This window comes from Durotheca rogersii (genome assembly GCF_024521655.1).
Source record: "Durotheca rogersii strain YMJ 92031201 chromosome Unknown GGS23scaffold_19, whole genome shotgun sequence".
Lineage (NCBI taxonomy): Eukaryota > Fungi > Ascomycota > Sordariomycetes > Xylariales > Xylariaceae > Durotheca > Durotheca rogersii.
In genome coordinates, this window is record NW_026251250.1 from 508,501 (window position 1) to 528,253 (window position 19,753).

Below are 19,753 nucleotides of genomic sequence, written 5' to 3' on the forward strand. Positions count from 1 at the left end.
GGATATTGCTCAACTGCATGCTGCGGAGTAACCCGGCCGGCCAAAGGTCGGCCTCGCCGCCGCCTTCACGCGGCTGGGGTCGCAGCTTGGTCACCGAATTGCTCATCGCCCTTGGGAGCCTACGGACCCAGGATGCCCTATACACCATGTAGTACGTACATACATACGGACGCGCGCGCGCGCAGATCCAGCATACCTGCCGATTCGACATACGGCCACAACGTGCAGAGACGACGGGCAGATACAACATATCAGGTATCCCCCGTCGTCCCGAAATGTGGAACCAGCTGCAGGAGACAGATGCAGACGGATGGATGCATCGTGTTGTTGACCGCAGGCAATGCCATGCCTACTCCTACATGGAGCTAACCGCCCTGGCGATTCCAGGGATTGCTGAGTCAAGACTTCACGTGTCAGACGGCAAGACAACAACCACTTAGTACTCGTAGTAAGAGGTAACTCGCTCAACCGATCCAATAATAATACTACGTAATGAGTTGCGCGTTCCGATATCTGCGCTAGATCCATCAAATCCATACCTGCTTCCCTTTTATTTGCTTCTACCCGTTATCTATAACAAATCCACTCGAGCCCCGATTCCCATACCCGAGACAGCATATCCATAGGACGGGCCCTGCGTGTCCTCGACAACAATATTTCGCTAGACTTTTTAGAGAGCGGAAGTTTGACAGCCGTCTCTGCAACTCGTCTTTAACTCCAGGGGGGAACGGGGGGGGAACCTGTTCCGAATCCTTAAAAAGGACCCAAACTTGAGCCAACTTGTCATGGTCAGAGAGAGTACACAGCATACGCATGTGTTTTCAATATGCACAAGACTTGGCGGAATTTCCTTTCTTCATTTCTATTGTTCGTCGTCCAGGTCCCTAGCCTCGTGTCTAATTGGGCCGAGCCCACTGTACCCTGTCCTACCGCCTCTATATGCATGACACGGAGTCGGCAATTCGTGGCAGCAGCAGCCATCCATCACTCCGAATATCGCTCCTCGACAACGTGAGGACTACGTCTACATGAAAGGCGGTAGCTTAAAGGGGTAGCCACCGTTCTTCACCCGGAAGAGGGAGAGCAAGAAGCTGTACGTCAACACCATGACGACGCCCCAGATAATAATCGTGACTTGCTGGACCTTGACATCTCGTATCTTGGGCGCCTTAACGGTTAAGAATATGATGGAAAAGGAGAGAACGCCATCTAGTATTTCGGTCAGCAGGAGGCTCGAACGTGGAAGCGAGAGACCAGTCGAGTACGTACACAAGAAGCCGATGATCTGCGTTTCGAGTCCGAATTGGCTCTGGAATCCGGGAGCGAAGTACGAGATGCCGCCGCGCCCGTCACCCGTCACGTACGGCACCTTGCGTATATTGTTGAACATGTAGCCGCTCGTGAATAGGAGAATGGCAATCAAGCTTCCAGCCGCCCAGACATTGCTGTTCTGGATGACGGGTAGGATGTACGCCCAGGCCCTCGAGATAGCAGCAAGAGCGCCAAGGACGCCGACGATGGTCACCACCCATGAGACGTAGTCGACCGGTCGGTGAATCGGCGGGTGGGGTCGATCGGGGAGGTGGCGGGCCAGCCAGGCATGAACGTTCTCGGCGGTTTGCGGGCTACGAATCACTCAGCATCCAACAACGGAGGCTTATTGGGATGGCCAACTCACCCGCTGAAGTCGTAGCGGATCGGATCGGGCACCGCGACGGCGTGCGGGCCGGTAGTGGGTTGGAACAGGAGGAGCACGGGGGCGGTTTGAAGGCCAAGCTATACGACTGCGGTGTTAGCTCCCGTATTCCTAGTTACTGCGATCGGCGCTCTCGCATACGGATAAGAATGTGTCCCTCCCATTGGTGAAGTCAAGGGTTCCGAATAGCAAACGAGAGTCGCCATTCTTGTCGCCCTTGGCCCAGCTCTTAGCTAGTATATCCCACTCCGGGTGGAACTCGGTGCAGAGCTGACAAGCATAGCGCGCATCCAAAGCCGTCAAGAGCACGGCAGCCGAGTAGTCCCGCGGCGCCGAGGTAAGCTTCTTGTAGGATGCGTCGGCAAGCTTCAACGGGGACGAGGCCTGCGATTTGGTGTAGAAATCACCGAACCGGTCGACGGAGGACGACTTCTTGGCAGCGTGGGCGACAAAGGGAAGGGCGAGGGGGAGCAGGAGAGAGGACCAACGCATGGTGCCGATTCTGCACAGAGGCCTTGTCAAGAGGATGCGACCTTCTAGTGTTTTGTGCGGAGGCACACCTGACGACGTTGAGGACGTGACAGGGAATTGAAGGTTGCGGCAGAAGTCGTCGTCGATTTGGTGGTTCAAACAAAAAGGTGTCCTCAATTGTAGTTCTGGCGGAGCTCCTCTCCAGATTCATTTGCTGCAGGGGTAACAGCTGGCTGATTACCTAAAGTGGTGGGCATGTCTCAGGCCAGTGCGCCACCAGGTACGTATCAGCTAGCAGGTGCCTGAATGTTACCAGCCAAGCGGCCAGACGACAGCTCCCCCGTAACAGTGGAGATACCCGCCCCACCCGTCACGGGCCGACGTAAAGCCTTGAGAACCACTAATCCTGATCTGGTATTTTGTTGACGTGCCAACTCGCCCACCAAACATGGCCACACCTCGTTTTCGCTTCCCTCCCAATTCCCCCCCTTTCTGCATTTCCCGGTCAGTTCATTGTCGTCACGCAAACTTCAGATCACCGTCGCTTCTATCCTATCTACACATACCGAGCCAGGAATCTATCTATTTCCAGTATTCCTGAAGGATCCAGGTAGACAGAATTCCATTGAACCATCGGATCCCCCGCAGCATTGCATTTCTCCCCAGTATACGACGCATCTCCCTGAATGAGTAGAGTTACTAAGACTGCCACGGCCGGCGAAGTGCAAATAAACATGGACGACGGTGACAAGGTACGTAGCGATCGAGTCGGCCATTTGCGGCATTGAACGAATCTAGTTCTACTATCGCGTCACCCTCTCCTCGGCATCACCGCTAATCGGTATCATGTACAACAGCAAAAGGATTTATTACATGACCTGGAGTTGAAGCACCAGAGTAATACAAGCGAAACCGAGCTCCTAAACAAGGACGAGGATATCCGTCGGCTGCGGGTCCGGATTCTGACATTGCGAGACGAAAACACATCGCTCGGCGACCAGATAGCCCAGAACAACGATGCAAACGCGCAACTCGCGGCCCAGTGTGATGACTTAGGCGCCCAGATCGACGCTAAGATGGACGTGATCCGCTCGCAGGAGAAGCAGCTTCAAAAACAGGAGCGAGAATACGCCAATTTGAAGGTACCCGAAATGCCCCGAGTGCATAGAAAAGCGTAGAGTGGTACTAACAATACCGTGGTCTAGGCGGAACTGGAAGCGATGAATGGCGCAACACAGCAATCATCCAATCTTCTTTCTGAGAAGCTCTCCCTCGCTCGTGAACTAGCTGTTCTAAAGCCCGAGATAGAGCACCTGCGATCCCAGGTAAATCACCAGCAAGCAACACTTACTGAGAAGTTGGCTTTGGAGCGTCAAGTCGACACTCTGGAGGCCGAGCTTGCCAACGAGAAGAAGGCGACAAAGCGTGCGATGCAGAAGCGCGAGAGCAACGATCGCGTAGAGGACGAGCTCCGGAAGAAGCTGCGCGATGCAGAAAGGAGTCTAGCCGCAGAGAAGGCGGCGCGCGAGAGGGTAGAGGACCAGCTCGAACAGGAGAAGCGCACGCATCAGTTCGCTTTGCAAGAGCAGGACAGCACGCGGGAGCAGGAGGCCGACTTGCGAAAGAAGCTGCACGACGCCCAGAGGCAGCTGAGAGAAGAAAAAGAGAACAAGGAAAGGCTGGAAGAGGAACTGCAGGCCGCGAAGCTCTCGGCGAAAAAGCTGCAGAAGAGCCAGGCCAGCAGAAGCGCCGACGACGAGCTCCGAGACCAGCTCGAGGCCCTCCGAATAAATCTGGAGTCGCAGGAGAAGGCGAATGCGAAGATCCGCACCGAGACCCACGTCGCGGTATCAGAGGCCGACACGCGAAACGACCAGCTGGAGAAGAAGATGGAGAGGCTCAAGGCGAAGCTGCGCGAAACCCGGGACCAGCTCAAGCAATGCCAAGAAGAGCTCCGGAAGGCCCAGTCGCGCTCTTCGGCCCTCGACGACGTCACTAAGACTCTCGGCCGGCCCCAGGCGCTCCACAAGCGGAAGCCCCTAGACATGGCCACAGACGACTTCACCTACATCGAGATCCAGACGCCCGGCGCCGACGACACCACGAGGGCGCGGCGCGCGCTTAAGAAGCGCGTCTTCGAGCCGACCCTCGTGGGCGAGAAGTCTGCCTTCTCCATCACCCCCTTCCTAAACCGCACCCGGAGCATCATGGAGGACACGCCCAAGACTGACGACGGGGCCCCCTCTACCGAGGCCGCCGCTGCTGCCGCTCCTCCAGTTGAAGCCGCCGGGTCGCCGACGCCCGAGCCTGCAACCGCACAGCAGGGCGAAGCGAGCGAGCCGGCTCTCCCCGGTGCCGAGGCCCCGGCGCCGAGGCCGCCGGCAGTCAAGGCCCGCGGCCGGCCGAAGAAGGTGCTCTCGGACGCGCCGTCGGCGAAGAAGAACTCGCAGCCGGCGGCGCGGAAGCGCACGGTTAAGGCGAAGGCGGCGGAGCTCGAGAAGGTGGCGGAGGAGGAGGGATCTGGCGCGGGCAGCCACGAGGGTGGCGAGGCGGAGGCGGAGGCGGCGGCCCCGAGGCGCGAGAAGTCAGCCTCGGCGGCGCCCCCGGACAAGGCGGCGACGGTCAAGTTCAACTTCGACCTACCGCTGGACGCGGCGGCAGGCGGCGAGCCGCAGCCGCCGCAGCAGAAGAAGAAGAAGCGCAAGGTTCTGGGCGCGGCCAAGACGCTGTTCGACGACGACGACGACGATGAGGATGAGGCGCGCGACGACGGCGAGGCCCCCCTGCCCCCCGCCCGCAAGCCCGCCAAGGTCCAGCTCGGTGCCAAGCGCGCCCCGGGCAAGGCCCCGGCTGCCGGCGCGCAGCGCAGCGCCTTCGCCGGCGGGCTCTCGTTCTCGCCCCTCAAGAAAGACCGCAGAGGTGTCGGCGCTAGTTTCCTGGCATGATGGGCGGGCGTCGACTAGGCTGCCGATGAGCGGCCGGATGGATGGCCCGGGTAACAGATTATTTTCACATGGGCATCGGGAGGTTGGGCAAGGATATGGTTCTTGTGCATATATAGGCGTTATTGTATTTTTTTTTTCCCCGGCAACGGCTGTCTTCTCTCTTTAACATCACGGACTGGGATAGGCTGTAGGCATAATGCATAGGCTCGACTGCATCAGTCTGGGTATGTCACACTGCGCACTCTACACGAGGCCTTATTTCAGATGTGTTTCCTCTAAATGAATATTTGACTGTGGACGCCGGCGGGGTTCTCCTGTCGATTTACATATAGCTGCGACTAGCTACGAGCGTCTCGGCTACGTAAAGCCGTCGAGAGATCCGTTGTAGAAAGGATATGGTCGAATCAATTCTTGAGTTGAATCGTTACGTAGGTATGTAAACGCCCACGCTTCCTTAGGCTTATTCCAAGTTCCCTTCACACCGCTCTCGATCATCACGAGCCGATCCTCCCTCTGGTTACAGACGGAAACCATCGCGGTCCCGGGTCCGCCTATTAGCGTAACGAACCCAATACCCAGCGCGGCCTGTATGAGCTGTGCCAAGCTCGGTCTGCCGAGTAGCCGTAAGAGATCGTAGGTGGCAACCCAACACCAGAAGAGCGAGGCGACGAAGGTGCCCCAGAACTCCCACTGGAAGCTGAAATGCAGGCCGAGGGTCATGCTGTCCTTCCAGGTAGCCTGGTTAGGCAGGAACAAGCAGCTGAGCGAGAGCTGCGGGTTAGTCGCCGCGGAAGTGAGGCAGACGTGGAGCGTATGTAGGTGCGCGGCGGTCGACACGAGGCCCGCGAACAGATACACGCCAGCGCAGAAGACGAGATGATATGTGCGGGCATACGAGGTCTTACTTATGCAGGCATTGCCGAAAAGCAAGACGAGGAGATGACGATGCAAGCCAGGTTGGGGATGGAGATAGTCCTACGATCACCTAGGCTTATAGCGCAGACCCGCCGGAGAGCAGGCGGCTATATATGTGGGCAATCCCCGGGGTTCTGCGCAACGGAGCTCAACAAAGCTGGCCTCCTTCGACGCGGGAATCCTGCAGCCATCATGGAACTCACTGTCGAGCTTGATCAGTCCTCTTGGCCACCCGTCCCAGTCTTAACCTGGACCAAACTATTGGGATATCTCTGTCCAGCGCGTTGGTACGTGCACACCTCAAGCTGCGCGAATCCGAGCGTCGTTTAGGATCAGCCGAGTCTCCCAGGACCTCTCTGGAGTCAGTTGTCGCCATAGGTAAGTATCCGGGAATATGCTGTTCTATTTGATAGCAACTGATCCGTTAGATAGTCGGGTCAACAAGTAGCCAAACCACTGCCTTGATCCGCTCAATCTTGCCTATCCCTCTTGCGAGGTAAATCCAACGAAATAAGGAGAAAAAAGGAAGTGGGATTAATGCCGGTGTACCTCTTGACGGAGCTTCATCCTCGCTATCAAGACGTCACCATTTAACGCTTAAGCGCAGTAATTGCATATCGTAGAGCTTCGTCAATCTCCAAAAATATTAGGTAACTTCCGCCTCTACTGCTACTACACCTCTTAGTCCCGACCCACTAGATGGCCCCATCCTCGTCTCCTTTTATCGCAAATATTGTATCGCAAATTGCCGTCCCCGGACATGGGATAGCGAATAACTGTCTCCGAATAACCCCCCTCCCTCCACCTCACAGCGTCGATGCGAGCGCTGGCGAGGATAACGACGTCTCGCGGCGGGCTCGCGCGGGTCCTTGCCGTCTCCTACCTATCCTTGGCGGCAGCCGCCGTCGCCCCGAGCACCCCTTGGCGGTATACCGCGCCGCCGGGGTGCGCGCGCGCTGCCTCTTCAGCGTCGAGCTCGCAGTGGAAGCAGCGGCAGGCCCGGGACTGGTACGGCCGTGCCGCCAAGGTCGCCTCACTCAAGAGCCGCGCCGCCTTCAAACTGATCGAGGCGAGTTGCCCTCCCCGTCCTCCCCGGCCCCTCCTCTCTTCTTCTTCTTCGCGCCCGCATGCGGATATGCCAGGTCACGTGTATTGATGGTGCGCAGATGGATTCCAAGTACAAGTTGTTCAAGAGCGGACAGACCGTGATCGACCTCGTACGCCATTACCTACCACCCTCATGGCTGGCTTGCCGTGCTAAAGCGAGAGCAGGGCTACGCCCCCGGTAGCTGGTCGCAGGTATGGATGGCGCTGCCGAGACTTGCCTCTGTACCAGCTCTCGGCTCACTCATCCGATACTAGGTCGCTGTAGAGCTCGTCAAACCCCACGGCCGTGTCGTCGGCGTCGACATGATCCCGGCCCAACCACCGAAGGGTGTCTCGACCCTCCAGGGGGATTTCCGCAAGGAGGGTGTCCAGAAGCTCCTGAAAGACTACCTCGTGGAATTTCCGTCGGCACCGGATCTGGGTGTGCCCGGCGGAGAAGGAGGGAGCATCATCTCCGACCGGCCGAGCTACATCGACACCGAACGTGCCGACTCGGCCGACCACGGGGACGGCGCGGCGAATGATGGAAGACTTGTTGATGTACGGGTCCTGCGCTACCTCCACCCTCCTCCTCCCGCGGCCATCTTCTCGTAACCCAAGCCGAACTTAGAAAGCTGACTATATAAATCTGTTCATCTTACAGGTAATTCTAAGCGACATGTGGGCACCCTGGGCACGAGCTACCGGTTATCCCAGCAGGACATTGGATAACGCGTATTATAGGCTGATGAACGTGAGCGGCAACAACGGTCGCGACCACGCAGGAAGCATGGTATGTGTGTATCGCCAGATTTCCCTAGTTTCTTCTGGACCGCTTATCCGCGGCCAAACAACCCTAACCCGCTACGTTTTCTTTCTTTCTTTTTTCTTTTTTTTTGGGTGCTGAATCCCCCCCTGCTCACCACGATCGTGTCTCTCGTAGCTCCTATGCAACGCCGCTCTCAAATTCGCAAACGACACCCTCCGTGCCGGCGGCCACTTCGTCTGCAAGTTCTACCAGGGCAACGAGGAGAAGGTTCTGGAGGGGAAACTGAAGAAGCTCTTCACAAGGGTTCACCGCGAGAAGCCATATTCGTCGAGACCGGTAAGTGCTGATGCTACAACTCGCGCAATCGTTCGGGCGCTGATTACACGCTGCATCAGGACTCGAAGGAGATGTACTTCGTGGCGCAGAGCAGGAAGGGCGCGGTCATACTTGAAAACATCGATGACACGTAGTCTATCGCGCACACAGACGAGGGGAGACCCGTTGTATTACCACCATTACACTGCGCGTGTACTGTACTATAGGCGGACCAGAATCGGAAGCCCTGTATATTCTACGGTACGCTTGCAAAGCGCAGTCTCACCAGCCGCCTCGGCCACCTTATTAGTACCCCTCGCCCTACCCGTCTTTGCGCCCAGAACATCCTGGACCGCCCCGCCTGCCCTCAGCGCACCTTCGCCGCGCCGTCCCGACTCACACGCAGCACCAGCCCGGTAGACTCTCCGGCACGTCCCCGTACCCCTCGCCGATGGGGGGCGCGCAGAGCCTCTGAAGCCCGGCTGGGTTCGGGTTCGCGTCGTAGAATGTGCCTGTGCGCACACCCATTAGTTGATCCGTTTCATACGTAGGCTCCTCTTACCACACCTATCGCTACCTATTCCTATTGCTGTCATCCTCAGCGGGGCGTGGTGTGGGGTCAAGACTGGATCGAACAGCTGGAAGGAAAGGGACGCACCGTCGTCGCATTGGCACACCGGCTGGTCGACGCAGCATCGTGGGTCCTCGAACGGGATGCACACGAGACCGTCGTCGCCGAGCGAGGGATCGGCGATAGTAGTCGTGCCGGCCGGGACTGACGCCCCCGACGCGAGCCGTACGGTCGAGGCAACGAGGACGCCCATTGCGAGGGCGAGGAGGTGCATGGTTGTTCGTTGTCTTGCCTGCTTGCTTTCCCCAGGGCAATGGCAAGATGGACTGAGGGGGAGTCAAGGTGTATAGTAGATGTGGGATGCCCTATCCTAAAATGACCTGTTTCCCCCTCGGGTCTAAGCCTCTGCGACGCGGGAAAAGAGGTGACATCGTGTCACTTTGTGCGGCTTGCTATCACGCCGCCCTTCCCGTCGGGAACCTCGGACGGATACGCGGACAGGCGTAGCTGAAGCTGCTTGGACACGACATACCGGGTAGTTCCTTCTCATCTCATCTCCGATGTCTGTCCTATTTATGGGGTTGGACGGGGCGGGAGGCCCCCAGGATGGCCGCTGAATTACCGTATATACCCATGATATATGGCTGCTTCGAAGAACCCATCCGTCTCAGAAACCGACCGAACTTATTATTTCCCGTGATAGAGACCCTACTCGGCGACATTGCCGGGGGGTAGTCCTCAACTCACCTCTTGGCAGCATTAGCCCACGCTAGTTTCATGAATTGCTTGTTATTCTGACGCAGATCGTGCGTAGCTCTATGTACGCTCGTCAGGGAGAGGCGCTGGTTTGTTTCCTCCCGGGGCGGCTTCTTCGATAGCCCTGAGCAAGCCCTCCTCCGTCTGTAACAGGCGTGCACCAAAACTAGTAGAGGCGGTAGAATATGTCGGCAACTTGCCTTTATCTTGAAGCTGGGTGTCCCGTGTCATAGATGCAGCTTCCCTCTCCTTTCCGCACGCCAGCACGCGCTATCAGTTGATGCATCCTTGTCCGTGTCGCCAGAGAGCTCTCCGCATTGGGCGCGAAGCGCAAGGCGTCGGGGTCTGAGGGAAATGGGGTCGCGGCGAGGGAGGGAGGAAGGATGGCGCTGCCCTCCTCTTCGTCACCGCCTCCGGGTCTGGGAAACCTTCGGAGCCAGAATAGACACCCCGCGATGAAGCGCGGGTCTCTAGTTGGCACCCTTAGCTGACACGTCGGCGGTCAGCTAAGAGGTAGGCAGTAGGTAAGTGAAGCCTCCCCCCCCCTCTCTCCCTTTCCGCTCTCGCAGCTGTCGGCGGCGCGCAATTGCGTGTTTTCTCCCGACCCCTGCTGTACCTAAAGCGGGGGCCGCTATTCGACGGGGCGGCGGCAGCAAGCGCGGGAATATCCTGCGCTCGCCAGACCACGTGGTGGACGTCGTCCCCGCCGACCACCTGCTCTACGAGTAGGTAGAGCCAGCAGACGCGAAGCCGCCCCAGGCAAAGGCAAGGCAGGGAGGCAGGATAACTCGAGGCCATGACCGCTCTTTCGCCGGGGCGGCCTCGTGGCGCCGCTTCTCTCCCGTCGCTCCCCTGTCTCACCGGCTCCGATACCGCTCGAACCCAGGGAGACGGGACGGGCACGCCTACTTGTTGGGCGTCATCCGACCGCACACACGTTCGTCGCGCTCGAGATATTGCACGGAGGAGACGTCTATGTCATGTGCAGTGGAAATTTAACATGCAGTAGGGAGAAGTGCAGCAAGCGAAAGGGGAGGGGAGTACGGAGTCGCATAGCTACAACTGGGAAAAAACTCCACTTTTCGGTCGAACGCCCCAGTTTTATCGTCTACACATACGCCCCCAATAGGAGGAGGTATGTATGTTTGATGCAAGTCCCCGATAGCTTCATATTATATTCGTAGTAGCTTGTATATGTACGAATAGAGTTATAGGCTACCGAGCTACCCCTTCGCGAGGCGGGTATTTTATATAGGTTTATATATAAACGATTTATTACCGTAAAAAACCGGAAAAAAATCGGAAAAATCGGAAATTTACTTACGTAATTAATTAACTAGATTAAATTAATATATAAGCTTTTCGGATTTTTCGCTTAGTAATATAAGAAATTATTTACGATTTAAGGGTTTTTAAAACTATATTAATAATTTACTATATAATTTATTAATAAATCTATTAACTATACTTTATATTAGCCTCTTAACTTATTTCTTTTACGGTAATAAAGTAGGTCTATTACCTAATCCTTTATAATATAAATAAAATAATAATTAAGATTACGTAACTTTTTTTTAAATTAATTAAGTCTTAAAAACGTTAATTTTTAATATTCTTTTTTAGAACCTCTTTATATAAAAAAAGAAGATAGTTAAAAAGGTAGAATTCTTACTATAAAAATAGATACGATTTTAAAAAGTTTTAACCTATTTAAAAACGTAGTTTTCTTAAAATAATGAATTAAATAAAAATGGAAATAAAGAATAAAAATAAGATTACCTAATACTAGTCATTTTTTTATTTATAAAATAAAGTATTAGGTAATAGACCTACTTTATTACCGTAAAAAAAATAGGTAAATATATCGATATAAGTATAGTTAATAAGGTTATTAATAAATTATATAAGAAGCTATTAACGTAATTTTAAAAAACCTTAAATCGTATATAACTTCTTATATTAGTAAGCAGAAAATTCGAAAAGTTTATATGTTACTTTAATTAAGCTAATTAATTACGTAAGTAAATTTTCGATTTTTCTGATTTTTTCTCGGTTTTTTATAGGGATAAATCGTTTATATATAAACCTATATAAAATACCTAGCTTGCGAAGGGGTAGTCTAGCTTACCTATTAGCCGACCCAACCAGAGGGTAGCTCCTTCCCTACGTATAATTGAATATTCAACCTGCACCTTCCTACCTACCATACCCCTAGGGTGTACGTACGGAAAAGTGGAGTTTTTTCCCAGTTGTAGCTATGCGACTCCGTAGGGGAGCACCTAGGTACCTAGGGTTACCAGGTAGGTACCTCAGGTTGCCTACCTGTGCCCAATGGTAGGGGCGATAACGGATATCGGGCCGCTCCGACTGGCTGTATGACGCTGGATGAGGGCTGCCCGCGCATCGGATCTGTCTGGCTCCCATGTCAAGGTCGGGGGTGTTACCGCACCCGTATTGCGGGACAGCTCCAGAAGATGTATCCATATATGCCTACGTGCATCGTATGATATACCTACCTACTTGCAGGTATATACCTAGAGGTATACGTAGCATACACATACCTACCTATCTCGTATACACACCCGAACCAGTGCAGCCTCATCCCCGGCCTCCTCGAGGTCCAGAGAAAGAAATCCCTCGGGAGAATCTGGCGCAATTTTAAGAGGTAGGTTGCGGGTTAGAGCCTGGTCCGCTCTCCCCCCGATAACCCCGAACCCGTCAGCAGCCTCCCCCCCCGCGAGCGCCGGCGCTGCGCCATAATTTTAATATACCTACCTACACATCGCTCAAGTGCCAAACACCAGACTGGTCACCATTTTTAACTTGCCTCGCATCCACCCGAGCCTCGACAAAGCATCTTCCCGAGACGTCTCGATGAAAACTCAACGCGTTCGCACCATCCTGCGAGCCCTGCCAAGGTACGAGCACATACCTACCTAGACCTACCTACCCACACGTGGGCACGCACATACCGTAGCACGTACCTACGGTATGCATACCTGTCCACACTACCATCCCGACCTGTGTCGGCTCCATCCCCCGCCGTCCCGTCGACGCCAATGACTTGCCCAGCAGAGCGCTCGAGGGGTCCGGATGGGTGTTCCCACGTCCAGACCGATCCCGTCAGCCGTCCCACGAGTCGTCCTCCCCGCCCAATCAGACGTCCCCCCCTCTCGGCGTGCTAGTCTGGGGGTTGCTCCCGGACTGGCTGCCTACCAATCGACCGGCCGCAGGCTGGCCTCGTTAGTCCCAGACCCTCCCCTCCGGCTGATAACTAAGCATCTGCAAGGTCGGCCCTCAGGATGTGGCATGTGGCGCCAAGCTATCTCGACCTCCCCTCCCTTTCCTCCCGGCCAACGTCTCCCCGCTGCCGTACTCTGCGCTACACCTGGCCGGTCCCTATCTCTCTCTATCTCTCTCTATCAACCTCCACCTCTCTTCCGCAAGAGCTCCCTATCCTATCGCGCCAAGCACCTACGTCTCCGCCTGTGCTCTACACGTATGCGCTGTTGTCAGGGGTCGACCAAGTACCGAGTCACGCACGCACCGCGCCTCTCCCCCTGCTCTACCATACCAGCGGCCGGCTCGCAAACATCCTATACCGTCGGTGTCTCTCCCCTTCTCATGCTTGGATTTTGGCTTCGCTTTATCAATCCATCCACGCCGCCTTGACCGTAGCCTACCCTTCCGTTTTACCTTCGGCTATCTCGTTCTAGTCATCTCCACCTCCTAAAACTAGACCTACCTACCTCAGCACTTTGTTCCAGGTTCCCCATTCTCTCCACCCCCCCCCCCCTGTTCCCACCTATATATCCCTATTTCGCAACACCCGAGTGTCATTCTGAGCTTTTCCCCCATCTTACCCTACCCATCCGCTAGTTTTCTTTCATCTCTTCCTCTCCCAACGCTCGCCATACCTTCATCACTCACTCACTGCCTACCTCCAAACCCGGCCCGTCACTTTCTGCAGTATTGCTAGTGAAACTATCAACCAGAGCATTCTTGGGAATACTTGATCACGTAGGAAAACATGGATGCTTACTCGATCTCCTTCACCAGTACCTCCCAACGAGCTTTCTCTCGCGTGTGGAGCGACCTCAAGACCTGTCGCCAGTACAGCGTCGTAGACATGGGCAACCTAACGCAGGAGCCGGTGCCGAACCTGGAGCATAAGATTGGAGAGGTATATATTGCCTGAGTTGAAGCTCTTGGGTTTATCATGTGAGCGAGGCACCCATCGGTGATCTGTTAGGTAGTATACCGGCTAGATGCGGCCCTGTCTCCTCATAGTGTTACTCAGATGAGTGAACCCCAACGATATGTGTCCCAGACTCACTCGTGTCACAGCGCCGAGCTCGGAATCCCGGTCGCAAGCCACATATCGTCGTCGTCGGAGCTGGTCTAGCCGGCCTGCGCTGCACCGACGTCCTCCTCCAGCACGGATTCGACGTGACTCTGCTCGAAGGCCGGAATCGGCTGGGGGGTCGCGTGTGCCAATCGAGGTTACCGTCGGGCCACCTCGTGGATGCTGGCCCGAATTGGATCCACGGCACCAACGACAACCCTATCTTAGATCTCGCAAAGGAGACCAAGACCGCGGTAGGGTCATGGGACGAGCGAAGTTCCGTCTTCGACGAGGCGGGCAATCAACTACCTCTCTCCGACGCCGAGGCCCACTCGACCACCATGTGGAACATCATCGCAGATGCCTTCCGCCACAGCAATAACCACTCGGCGACGATCAGCCCCGACGAGAGCCTCTGGAACTTCTTCGAGAGGGAGGTCCCCAGGAGGATACCAGACACCGATCCGGACTTCGAACAAAAGAGGAAAATCGTCTACCAGGTCGCCGAGTCTTGGGGGGCTTTCGTCGGCAGTCACATCTTTACCCAGAGCCTTAAATTCTTCTGGCTGGAAGAGTGCATAGACGGCGGTGAGTGAGGATGTTTTCTCCTTTTTTCCCTTCCCTTCACCCCTAACGTATGACTTAAAAAGGGACGTGCTAACAGACGCGTAGAGAACCTGTTCTGTGCAGATACCTATCAAAAGATTCTCGAAGCGGTGGCAAGACCAGCCGTCGAAGGCGCGACGATCAAGTACGAAACCATCGTCAACAAGGTCCAGAGTACGAGCGACGAGGGTGGCCCCTTAAAGGTTCACACCGAAGGCGGAGAGGCCTTCGAGTTCGACGAAGTTGTCTTCACTGCGCCGCTCGGCTGGCTAAAACGACACGCGCAAAGCACCTTTGAACCGGCGTTGCCGGCGCGACTAACCAAGGCAATCGACAATATAGGCTATGGCTGCCTCGAGAAGGTGATGTCTCCCAGCGTGCCTGGCCCCGTGGATCCGTACTAACGAACCTGCAGGTCTACATCAACTTCCCCAAAGCATTCTGGCGTTCCGACCGTCCTCGGGACGGAGAGGTGCAAGGGTTCTGCCAGATGCTCTCACCGAACTACGCGACGGACTCGAATCCGCACCGGTGGAACCAGGAATTCTTGGAGCTAGCCTCGCTGACACCCTCAGCGGCGCAGCCAACGCTGCTGTACTATTTCTACGGCGACCAGTCGAGGTTCATCACGGGCGAGCTGGCGCGGCTGGGGTCGAAGGAGAAGCAGGAGGCCTTCCTGGTTGAGTGGTTCCGGCCCTACTACTCGCGGTTACCGCACTACGACGCGGCGTCGCCGGACTGCCAGCCGACGGGGTGCTACGCGACGGAGTGGCTCAACGACGAGCTCGCGGGCCGCGGCAGCTACAGCAACTTCCAGGTCGGGCTCGAGGAGGGCGACGCGGACATCCAGGCGATGCGCGAGGGCCTCCCCGGCCGCGGCCTCTGGCTCGCAGGCGAACACACGGCGCCGTTCGTGGCGCTCGGTACGGCGACGGGCGCCTACTGGAGCGGCGAGTCGGTCGGCAAGCGGATCGCGCAGGCGTACTCGAGGGAGAAGGGCGGCGCGACAGTGCTGCAGTGAAGCCGGTTACGAGCGGGTTAGAGCATTATGCCGAGATACGGCGGCGTCAAAGGTGGGATGTGAAGGACTATCCGTGCGATGAATAACAGCGTGCGCATCGTGTTCTTGCGTTTATTAGAGCGGAGCGGAGCAGAGTAGATTAGCGGCAAGGGAGTGCAGAACAGAGATACATAGGTAGATGCCGTATCTCGGATCGAGGCCCTGCACTGAATATAGGACTACGCAGTGGATATGTCTTAGCGCGAAAGGTCGGATGCGTCGCGCCGGAATATCCCGAAAGCCTCAAGACGAAGAGGAAGATGGAAAAGGAGGCTATTTCTGTCGGCTGCTAGCAGAAAATACCAGCCTACCTCGCTCTTGCTAGTATATACATCCAAGCACCTAATAGATACCTGACATGAGTCGTTAGGTTGTGGCATTCCGGGGTACCTTTCAAGTACCCAATCTTCGTCTACGGTACGGAATCCGAGCGTGTCAACCGGCCTCACGTGGGTGAGCTGAAACCACCTCCTAATAGAGGGGCGCGCCCCGATAAGGGGAAAAACTGGCAATGCACTTATCAGAACGAGCCTATCAAACCCCGTCCCTGATAATAGAAAAAAGAAGAAAAAAAAGAAAGCAGCCCACCCTAAGGCCTTCAGAAATGGAAATCAACCGATCAAGACCTTCTTCCTCTTCTCTCTCACCAGGACCCCGACGCGGATTTCTTGCGAATAACCCCCCACAGAAACCTCCAGGCTCGGGGCCACAGCGCACGCCATGCCTCGCCACAAAAAGGACAAGCCGTGGGATACCGATGACATCGACCATTGGAGTACTGTCCCCTTTACTCCCGAGGACAATGCCGGCGGCACCTTCGCGGAGGAGTCCTCCTTCAAGGTGCTGTTCCCCCGGTACCGCGAACAGTACTTGAAAGAGGTAATTCGAACCAGAAACCGGCCCCGCAGAGTCCCGAGCTCGGTCCGCTAACGATGCTCTCTGTCTTTCCAGGCCTGGCCCATCGTCACCCGCGCCCTCCAGACTCACCACATCGCCTGCACCCTCGATCTCATCGACGGAAACATGTCCGTCCACACCACCCGAAAGACCTTCGACCCCGCCGCCATCCTCAAGGCTAGGGACGTAATAAAGCTTCTGGCCCGGAGCATGCCCGCCCCGCAAGCCTTGAAGGCCCTCGAGGACGGTACGGCCATGGACGTTATCGGCATCCGGAGACTGGTCTCGAATAAGGACCGATTCATCAAGCGTCGCCAACGGCTGCTAGGCCCCAACGGAACCACCTTGAAGGCCTTGCAGCTGCTCACGCAAACCTATATCCTCGTCCAAGGCAGTACCGTCGCTGCCGTCGGGCCCTACAAAGGACTAAAAGAACTACGGCGGTACGCCAATGCCACCTCACTTCCCCTTCCTCGGACCCTCACCTTTCTCGTCTCCAGTCTCGCCACCTTCCCCCCCCTTTACCTCCTCAGAGAGACTAACCAGCACACTGACAAAAACCACAGAATAGTAGAAGACGCGATGCACAACATCCACCCGATCTACCACGTCAAGGAGCTCATGATCAAGCGCGAGCTCGAGAAGGACCCGAAGCTGGCGAACGAGAGCTGGGACCGGTTCCTGCCCAACTTCAAGAAACGCTCCCTAAGCACCCGCCGCAAGCCCTTCAAGGTGGCGGACAAGTCCAAGAAGCCGTACACGCCCTTCCCGCCGGCGCCCGAGAAGAGCAAGGTCGACCTGCAGATCGAGAGCGGCGAGTACTTCGCCAAGAAGGACTCCGCTGCCGCGAGGAGAGAGAAGAGGAAGGACTAGACGGATGTCGGTCCACCAGCCGGCCGGGCCGTCCGCTTGCCAGAACAAAATCAACGAGAGGGGAGAAGAGGAAGGGTGGGGAAGAAGGAAGAGAAGAACAAGGGTGGGAATTACATTATTGCCAAAGTACCGACGCCGACGGAGACGGCGTTTCAGCTACACCGCGTAAGCCTCTGCGCCGGACACAACGGGAAGCGACCGCATATCTATTCGTTTTTTTTCCCACGTGGGCAGCGGCCCCCCCTTGAATTCTCCTTGAATTCGATTATACCCAAAGCCCCCATCTCGGGAGAATCTTCGAGGGTCAGGCGAGATATCGCCCATACGGCTAGCGACATAGAAGTGCTAAATATGACACAGATAGGGAGAGGAGGAGTATAGGAGCGGCCTGCCATCAGAACCTGACACCGAGGCCGGGAGTAGCAACGACGGCGACGATATGGCAGAGGGGTCCTGAATGGCATGAGATCCCGAGAGTCCTCGCGGATGCTACGATTATGGGATAAGAGCAGGCCCACCTCAAAACACGTACAGGCAGCTAGCTACCAGGGGGAGCAGGGAGGGGGACGAATGGGCACCAGGACAGACGCAGGACGGCCTCCGCCGTATGTGTACGTAGGTATGTCCTCGGCCGCAGCCGCTGCGAGCCACGCGCCCCGCGCCCCGACGACACAGAACCGGACGGGGCGGAACAGGGGCGGAGTGACTGGGCTGTAGGATGCTGTAGTCTAGGATGTAAATGAAAAAGCAACAAGAGTCTACATTGCGCCACTTCCTATGCTGCAAGACGCGCGTAGACGCCTGCTCGCGACTACGGAGGACGGCCCGAGGGTTCGGCGAGTTGCCGCCGCCGCAGAGCATATATACCTGAGGCGCGCGTCCGTGTCGTAGTGACGGCGGGAGTAAGCTGGGCCGCGGAAAGTGTCGGGCGCAGGCATGCGTGGAGGCGATGGGGGGGCTGGCTCCTCTGCTCGCAACCCGCCCTGTGTTTCCCCCCCCAGTCGGCGGCTTTCGCTACCGCCCTTCTCCGCAAGAGAGCAAGCAGGCTGCGCGTCTATTCGTGTGTATCGCGCACGCTACCTAGAGGTAGAGGCGTGTGTGCGCAGATGTCAGTAGGTACCTAGGTAGGCACCCAAAACGGATGGGTATACAAGTGCACGCAACGCTGGCATTTCAATACCTACCTGCCGTAATACGAAGACATCGGAGCCTCTGCCACGGACGAAGCGGAGCGTCTCCTCCAGGCGAATAACCTCACAGTCTCTCCGAGTGGGCCGCGCTACGAACGTACATATGTAGAGGCTATTCAGGCGCGGCACGCCAGCCAATTATTTTCTCTCCCCCTTTTTTTATAACGGTGCGGGAAAGATTCGGCCGTTGACTAATATCTATTTGTGTGGGTATATCACGACGATGTCGGCAGCTATCGGTCGCGTTGTGTGGCTTTGCGCTCGTAATAGACTACGGAGTCTCACGTTGTGGTCCGGACAACGATCACGCATCTCCCCCCATCGGGCGCTCCCTAATTCGACCATGTGGCGAAGCCCGAGGAGGGATCGCGAGATGTAATGGCGCTGGTAATTTCTGGTACCTACCCACCGGCAATAAGAAATGTCGTTCCGGAGTTGTGTTCCGGACCGCGCGACAGGGGTAGTTAGGAGCTATCTATTCACGCGGCACGCTGCTCTCCTTTCTAATTCCGTCGGCAAAGCCAAGGGACCCCGTAAATTAGGTGCCGAAATGCAACATCTGATCTGGGGTTGGGAAGAAGTTGGGATGTTTAGCCGATGCCCGTGATGCATACACGGGAGATCATAACCCTCCCTGCGGCTAAATTGGGGGGATGCCTACCGCGTTTCGCACCGCGAGTCTATAACGCGTTTCACCTAAGGAGCGAGTTTAGCCAAACAAGAGAGGTTCTCGTCGCTGTCGCCGTACGATTGTACCTTGCTTCTCCCGGCTCAACTACGATTGCCTACTACCTGCCGTATATTGCCTTCTATGGGGAAGCAATCTATTGTATGGTAGATCTCACCGAATGGGGAAATCTTGGCAACGTCCGTCGTACCGTTACCGCGACTCAACGCGCGGGGGAAACCATGCATCGTGACCTTCTTCCAGTTGTCCTGACGCCCCATCTCTGGTAAGTAGTCGCCCCTCAAGATACACAAGGAGAAGCTATTCCGGCTATGCCGTCCCCGGAGCCGGCGTGCGGCAACTAACCTCGCCTATCTAGCTTGCCACATCCCGTAAAGTCACCTCGGGGGCTAGAAGTGAGCAAGTTAGAAGACCTTCGGGAGAGAAGGAGTAGGCCAGGCTGATCAGGTTGGTCAGGGCTGCGTGACTGAAAGAGATATAACCTAGATTTGAGCTTTCCAGGGTCCCTTTCTCCACACAGCCCCAATAGGCCCGAACGGACGGTTATGCAGATGATAAAGTAGGGTTACT

At 55.9% G+C, this 19,753-nt stretch overlaps 6 protein-coding genes across 6 annotated transcripts; 4 read left to right on the plus strand and 2 right to left on the minus strand.

Annotated features, from left to right (window-relative positions):
* Window positions 1-418: 418 nt before the first annotated feature.
* On the minus strand, window positions 419-2,470 carry GGS23DRAFT_577695 (uncharacterized protein). Its single transcript, XM_051516942.1, has 4 exons — window positions 1,838-2,470; window positions 1,679-1,776; window positions 1,270-1,625; window positions 419-1,209 (listed from the first exon to the last, which is right to left on the minus strand). The coding sequence occupies exons 1-4, from the start codon at window positions 2,186-2,188 to the stop codon at window positions 1,025-1,027; spliced, it is 990 nt and encodes a 329-aa protein (XP_051369948.1). The 5' UTR covers window positions 2,189-2,470; the 3' UTR covers window positions 419-1,024.
* Window positions 2,471-2,614: 144 nt separating this feature from the next.
* On the plus strand, window positions 2,615-5,550 carry GGS23DRAFT_159173 (uncharacterized protein). Its single transcript, XM_051511426.1, has 3 exons — window positions 2,615-2,919; window positions 3,025-3,309; window positions 3,373-5,550. The coding sequence occupies exons 1-3, from the start codon at window positions 2,854-2,856 to the stop codon at window positions 5,110-5,112; spliced, it is 2,091 nt and encodes a 696-aa protein (XP_051369949.1). The 5' UTR covers window positions 2,615-2,853; the 3' UTR covers window positions 5,113-5,550.
* A 1,078-nt stretch (window positions 5,551-6,628) lies between these two features.
* On the plus strand, window positions 6,629-8,538 carry GGS23DRAFT_159089 (ribosomal RNA methyltransferase MRM2). Its single transcript, XM_051511424.1, has 7 exons — window positions 6,629-7,096; window positions 7,194-7,244; window positions 7,300-7,326; window positions 7,390-7,674; window positions 7,778-7,906; window positions 8,057-8,218; window positions 8,278-8,538. Exons 1-7 carry the CDS (start codon window positions 6,845-6,847, stop codon window positions 8,350-8,352), a joined length of 981 nt encoding a protein of 326 aa, XP_051369950.1. The 5' UTR covers window positions 6,629-6,844; the 3' UTR covers window positions 8,353-8,538.
* Window positions 8,539-8,593: 55 nt separating this feature from the next.
* GGS23DRAFT_598766 (uncharacterized protein) lies at window positions 8,594-9,042 on the minus strand (the record flags this gene model as incomplete). The annotated part of the gene is made up of 2 exons (XM_051518831.1): window positions 8,594-8,709; window positions 8,856-9,042. 2 exons carry the CDS (start codon window positions 9,040-9,042, stop codon window positions 8,594-8,596), a joined length of 303 nt encoding a protein of 100 aa, XP_051369951.1.
* Window positions 9,043-13,554: 4,512 nt separating this feature from the next.
* On the plus strand, window positions 13,555-15,919 carry GGS23DRAFT_612222 (FAD/NAD(P)-binding domain-containing protein; the record flags this gene model as incomplete). Its single annotated transcript, XM_051520469.1, has 4 exons — window positions 13,555-13,707; window positions 13,872-14,457; window positions 14,542-14,837; window positions 14,891-15,919. 4 exons carry the CDS (start codon window positions 13,555-13,557, stop codon window positions 15,494-15,496), a joined length of 1,641 nt encoding a protein of 546 aa, XP_051369952.1. The 3' UTR covers window positions 15,497-15,919.
* Window position 15,920: 1 nt separating this feature from the next.
* GGS23DRAFT_159416 (uncharacterized protein) lies at window positions 15,921-17,536 on the plus strand. The gene is made up of 3 exons (XM_051511427.1): window positions 15,921-16,414; window positions 16,487-16,875; window positions 16,999-17,536. Exons 1-3 carry the CDS (start codon window positions 16,256-16,258, stop codon window positions 17,303-17,305), a joined length of 855 nt encoding a protein of 284 aa, XP_051369953.1. The 5' UTR covers window positions 15,921-16,255; the 3' UTR covers window positions 17,306-17,536.
* Window positions 17,537-19,753: the final 2,217 nt, after the last annotated feature.